The sequence below is a fragment of the Suricata suricatta genome, chromosome 13, assembly GCF_006229205.1.
Source record: "Suricata suricatta isolate VVHF042 chromosome 13, meerkat_22Aug2017_6uvM2_HiC, whole genome shotgun sequence".
Taxonomy (NCBI): domain Eukaryota; kingdom Metazoa; phylum Chordata; class Mammalia; order Carnivora; family Herpestidae; genus Suricata; species Suricata suricatta.
In genome coordinates, this window is record NC_043712.1 from 2280325 (window position 1) to 2286466 (window position 6142).

Genomic DNA, 6142 nt, shown 5'->3' on the forward strand with positions numbered 1-6142 from the left:
CGGCGCGGGTGACTGGGCGCGGGCCTGCAGTAGGGGCGGTGACTGGGGTGGGAGGCGACGGGGAGGGGTGACTGGGGCTCAAGCAGATGGGGCGTGGCGATGGGGGGCGCCAGTGACTGGAGCGCGAGGCGATGAGGAGTCACGGGGAAGGGTGACTGTGGCGGAGGTGATGGGGGACGGGCTGGGTGACCAGGAGGCTTCTGGCGCCGCGATGGGTGGAGGACCCAGGATGCTGGGGAAGGAACCGGGTGGGGGAAGTCAGGGAGACTCCTATGCCAGGAATGAGGGGCAGCAGGGCTGAGTGACGGGGGCTCTGGCCATACAGAAGGAAAGCTCTGCATGGCTGGGAAAGCGTCTGGGGGGCTTGTGGATGCTTCCCGTTTGGTTTCCACATGACGTCATTTCTCTTTGTAGCCCAGGGGCCTCCCAGATGCCTGGAGCAGAAGGAAGGTGCTGGTGGCGGGGTGAGTACCAAGTCGTCCTCAGCAGGGGCAGGCCAGGCGCCGAGGGATCAGCCCCGAAACCTGTGCCCTGCCAGGTTCTCAGGACTTCTGGCACAGATGCAGACTCAAGCGCTGCCCCGTATCACGTTAGTTCATGAAAGAACTAGGATGAGTCACAGGCCCCGGAAACCCAGGTTTGCAGTCTGGGTCACTGCACCGCGACTGACGTAGTGAGATGTGTCAGCACTTGGGTCTGATGCTCTGATCCAAGAACAGTTAAGATTCCGAACCATCAAGCCTCCGTTGCCGCCGGGTCCTTTCCCGAACCTGACCTGACGCCCGGTCCTTTCTTTGTAGCCTCGCCCTGGACCAGAGCTGAGGACAAAGCACTGAAGAAAGGCTGGCTCCAAACCCCACATGCATCCGCGCTGGAGGCCCGCCCGGGCCCAGATCTGTGGCGGGCAGCGACAGGGCATGAGGTCAAGTTCTGTCTAGCTGCACGGTGTCCTTTCATGCAGGGCACCGGGGACACCTTTCCAAGTGAAGTGGGTCAAGCCATGGCGTCAGAATCCCAGTAGCCCTCCGCCAAGTCCCCCTCACGTGGGTGCCTCGTCCCTGGCAATCGCACATCTAGGGAAGTGCGCACAGCCGTCACCAGGAAACGCTGGGGCCAGGGTGCCGCTGTCCAACTCGCTGTCTCACGTGTGGTTCTTTGGTGTCTTTCTGGGAGGCTCAGAGGCTCTTAAGTTTCTCTGCGACGCAACCCTCCTAAGAGTGTTGCCTGCAAAGGGCCTGAATTCTTCATTTGTCCCTTCATGTGTCCGGAGTTCAAAAAGGGATCCTGAGAGCCGACACCTAGACAGTTCCTCGGCGCGCTTTGCTAAGCGGACCCGCCGTGCAAGGACCGGCTCAGAGAGGCCCGGTGCGCAGGGGCCGGGCGAGGGGAGGTCCCGGCCAGTGATGAGTGGCCGCGTGCCGCTGGCGGAGAAAGCCCTGTCTGAAAGCTACGCCCGGCTCCGGTACCGGGACACCTCCCTGCTCATCTGGCAGCAGCAGCAGCGCAAGCTGGAATCGGTGCCCCCCGGGACCTACCTGAGCAGGAGCCGGAGCATGTGGTACTCGCAGTACGGAAACGAGGCCATCCTGGTGCGGGACAGAAACAAGCTTGAAGTCTCCCGGGACACGGGCCAGTCCAAGTTCTGTGCGATCATGTAACGCGAGCCTGGAAACCGGGGCCCAGGCACCAGGCCAAGGGGAGGAACGGGCCACGCTCAGCGGCCTTGGTGACTTCCGGTCCTTCCTGGGAGACTCTGGATAGTGAGCGTGAAGATCCAGCCGCGCTGGCAGAACCCGAGCCCGGCAGTGGCGCCCAAGCCCTCTCCCACGGTACCGAGGGCCTGGCGGACCTGGCCTCCGGCCCGGACCAGGCCAGGGCGCACGGGCAGGTCCTGCTTTTCTCTGATGCTTCCAGAATGAACCAAGCAAGAAGGGCTCCCTGGCCACAAAGAGCCTTTTCAAAGGTTTCTAGGCTGTTTTCAGTATTCCCTTCTGCCTTGTCTGGAGACAGAGCTAGGAGAAGCTCGGGGAGTCAGCGTCACACACGGGCCGGCGGCACCTGCAGGGGGAGCTGGGTGCAGTCGGCGGCGGCGGCACCGCGACAACGACTCTCTTGCACTGCGCGTCCAGGTACAAGATGGCCATCCCATGCCAGGCGCCGTGGCAGCTTCCACACCGGCTGCCGAGTACCTCCCGGCACAGGCCGGAAGCCCGGAATGACTGGTCAGCTCCGCCCCGGCCGCCGCGTAGTACGGAGAGGTCACACGTGATCACGTGGCCGGAAGAGGCTGTAGGCTTCTCGCATCGCGTCACCTCTGCGGGGCCGGTGCGTGCCACTCGCAGGCGGGCTGTGTTTGTGAGGCATTTTCAAAGGATTTGCTGTCTGCTGTGACTGAAATCCGTGAGGCTATGCACATGGGGAGCTTTTGTCAAGACTAGTTTTTCTAAATAAATATCCTTTGGGACACTCCTTCCTTCCTCGCTTTTTTTTTTTATCTGTCCGTAATACCTTAATTTGGCTTCATGTTGTGTGTGTGTGTGTGTGTGTGTGTGTGCGTGCGCACACGTGCATACCAGGAGACTAAGGATTGCGGCAAACCCCGTTACAGAATGCAAAAGCGTCAGCCCTGCACGTGTCTGTGCACAATCGCCCACGGCTGTAAAGGCAGGGCCTGCACTGGGCGTCTTGTTCTAGGAGTTTCTTCTGCTGCACAGATGGACGTCTCCACTACACTTTGAACCTCTGACCAGTAGCCTTCCCGTGAGCCTGCAGGTGGGCAGGGGCCTCCCTGCCCTGCACACAGCACGGCCTGAACTTCGTCGTGGGTGGATCTTTGTGGGCGTGCCAAGTTCACTGGCAAGCATCCTGGAAGTGGGACTTGGGTCGGAGTGCGTTCCCCAAACGTTGTGTCCAGCCAGACGCCTGGTCCTTCGTGACGGACACCTGGCTTGCTTGCTCCGCGGACCAGAAGGCTTGAAGTCACCTTTCCTGAATCGCCTCCGGGAGTGGACGGGGGAGGCTTGTTCCGTGTACAGCGTGAGCCCTCTGCAGTCAGGGCTGGCCCTCCGAGCAGCCCTGACACCGAATGACCCAGGGGACGGCTGGGTCGACATCTGTGCTGGTCTTAAGTCCGGCTCAGGAAGAAACCACAGGCTCCCAGGGACGCCTCTGCGCCGCGTGCTGCCCGCACGGCAGACAAACCAGAGAACAGGCGGCGTTCGTTTGGCCCCAGGCATGGAGGTAGCGCCTGGGAAGGCCAGCACCGCCACGGCCAGCATCTGCACGGCTCAGGTTGTGCAGGTGACTGACGTGCACTGGTCGCACGCGAGACAGCAAGCGCTAAGCTGCTTAGAGCTTCGGAAGCCACTGTCTGCCTGGGGGAAGGCTGGGCAGCCGGTCCCACCGAGGTGCACGCAGTCCAGTCCCTGTCCCCGTCCTTGGGGAGGTCAGCCTGGTGGAGAGGGGCAGGGCGTGGACAAGGATAGCGGGTGTAGGGGATGCTGGGAGGGTGCCTGCTGGCCGCCTGGGGGCGGGGCAGGGTTGGGCACCAGGCCTGGAACTGGGCCAACCCGCAGCGTGGCGCCGGACGGCTCCGCCAGGCTGGGCGCGAACAGCTGGCTGTTCGCACAGGAGCGTCCGAGCTCCCGTGGCCCCCGCTCCTCGCCGAAGCTTCTCCTGCGTGCCGGGTTCTGCAAACGTGTGGCTGTGGCAGCAGGACAGTGTCTGCGGCCCCTCGTCCTGGAACCCGCCCCCTCCCTCGTGGGAACCGAGGCACAGTGGGAAGGAAGGGTCCCCTGACAGGAGGAATGGCCGCAGGAGGACTGGAGTGTGACAGACGGGCCTCTCCGTGGATGGAGGGCAGCTTGCTCTAGAGAACCGTGAGAGGAAAGGCTCTGAACCACACTCCTGAAACCCTGGCACCTTCCCCGAGGGCGGGGGGAGGGGGGGAGGGGCCGGGTGTTCCTGCCCGGCCCTCCAGGGGGCGCACCCTCGTCCGCTCCAGCAGGGGCACCGGCCGCCTGCAGGGATCTCCACGCGCACGCGCACAGGAGGCTGGGCGCCACCGGGAAACACAGGAAAAGGCACAAACGAGCACCTCTTTTTTGTTGGGTTTTTTTGTTTGTTTGTTTTATTATGAAACAAAACAAATGCCCCAGGAGAAGGGTCCATGATTACCAGAGACATCCAAGAGTACTTTCTACCATTTTTATTCTGTTGTGTTGAGGCCAGCACTGCAATAAACAAGCTAAAACTACTTACATTGGACTCATTTATCAGTAACTGACATTTACAGGAATATACTAGAAACGGCACTAAAAAGTTTTAAGAAAAGTTACGGTAAACTTGCATGCACATCATACAGAAAAGTAACATTTTAAATACAAAAAAGAAAAACTTCCTGGAAGCGCTGACGCCAGCACTGAGGGACAGACCACCGCGGACGGAGCGCGTCCCTTCTCGGGCCGCGTTCCTCCCAGAGGGCGGTCACGGACGTGGGTGTGGCAGAACAAAAACAGAAACAAATCTTACAGTCTGTAAGCAAGACGCGGCCGACAGGAGCGAGGGTCTCTGTCCCCCTCGGCCTCCAGGACTCCCGTGGCGCCCAACTCCTAAGTGCACGGGTCGCTCCCGCTCAGAAAAGGCCGTGACCAGCCGCCCTGGGGGGCTGCAGCCTCCCCAACACAGGGACGCGGAGGCGGCAGCCACCACGGGCTGCCCTGGAGGCCGAGCACGCTTCCCCCACTCTCAGGAGAAACCGGCGGGGAAGTCTGCACAGAAAGCCTTAGAGACACCGACAGCACCAACGGCGCACGACTGTTCCGGACGGACGGCGGCCGTCTGCGCCACTGTGGCAGGCAAAGCGGGCAGAGGTGTTCCAGAACCCCGTCTCCCACCGTAGGGCTTGGACGCGGTCCGCTGTGCCAGACCCGAGGGCCACACGCTCCCCCCCCCCCACCTACTGGCTAACACAGGCGCCACACCGTATCCGCGGCTGGGCAGGGGCTCCACGGGAGCCCCCGGGCCCCGTGCAAGTCCCGGCACCCTCTGCTCGGGGTCCGTTTATCCCCCGGGGTGCGCCTGCCGCTGCCGGAGCCCCTGCTTTAAGACCCGTCCCTCGTGTCGTGTGTTCATTCCTTAAAGTCCTAGTTTAAATATTCCATTAAAGATCTGCTTAGAAAACCTTTGAAAAACAAGGGTAACTTTAAAAAACGGCAAGTTTAAAATCCACATGTATCTTGATTACAAACGAAACTAATGAAAAGTTTAACTGGCTCAAAACTCACCAAGCGTCGGAATCACCAGCAGTAAGGAAAACGCTAACCCGCCACCCACGGACTCACGCGACAGAGCGCCACACCCACAGGGCTTCCGTGACCATCAGGGCGGGGGGGGGGGTCTGAAAGCGCTTTACGATTGTAAAAAATTGCCCCCGTTTTGGATACTGAGGACTAGTCCCCTTGTCCGCCCAGAAATGTGCCACTAGACCAAAGGCTGGGCCACCTGCTGCTCCGCCCCCAGCGCCCACCTCCAGGAAGTCCTCACACGGAGGCCTGGGGAAATGCCCTGCGTGGTCTTGGGGAGCGAGCCCTCCTGCGGCCGGGCGGGGCTGGGGGTGGGGGTCTTCCGCCCCTGGAGAGAGAAGCCCAGCGGAGGGGCGCCCGGCCAGACCGCCACCCCTGCCCTGGGGGCTGCCAGGTGAGGGGCGCCCCGTCTGGGGACCCGGCAGCGGGCCTACTGGCTCTGCTGGCCGGCGCCACGCGCTCGGAGCTCAGGGAGGCAGCGCAGGGCGTCCCTGGGTCAGAGGCCGCAGCGGCCTCTGGAGAAAAACCAACCAAAACATAACCTTCTGTTAAACTCTGTATATTATTATTTTTTTTACAATAGAAAGTTAAAAATCAAGACTTAGAGATTTACTATACATTTTTTTCTCTCAGATTACAAAGTTTATATTATATAACTGGGGTTCCCTAAATGGATTTCTTTTAAAACAGTCCTAGAGAGACCAGAAGCGGATACAAAAGGACAAAATAAAAACCGAGGGTGTGGGGCAGCCGGAAGTCGTCCGTACCTGCACGTCCCCGGAGGTCGCGCACGCGCACGCACGCACGCGCACGCGGAGCCCCCGCGGAGCCGGGAGGGC

At 61.0% G+C, this 6142-nt stretch overlaps 1 protein-coding gene across 3 annotated transcripts; it reads left to right on the forward strand.

Moving 5' to 3' along the window:
• Positions 1-9: 9 nt before the first annotated feature.
• Positions 10-2473, forward strand: BRD3OS (BRD3 opposite strand). Of its 3 annotated transcripts, none has more exons than XM_029919543.1 (3): positions 10-29; positions 415-464; positions 801-2473. In XM_029919543.1, the coding sequence occupies exon 3, from the start codon at positions 1404-1406 to the stop codon at positions 1656-1658; it is 255 nt and encodes an 84-aa protein (XP_029775403.1). In that variant the 5' UTR covers positions 10-29; positions 415-464; positions 801-1403; the 3' UTR covers positions 1659-2473. The 3 variants fall into 3 exon arrangements, with proteins under 3 accessions (XP_029775403.1, XP_029775401.1, XP_029775402.1); XM_029919541.1 differs by lacking the exon at positions 10-29 and adding an exon at positions 56-151 and having other exon boundaries at positions 801-1402; XM_029919542.1 differs by lacking the exon at positions 10-29 and adding an exon at positions 64-166.
• The last annotated feature ends 3669 nt before the right edge of the window (positions 2474-6142 follow it).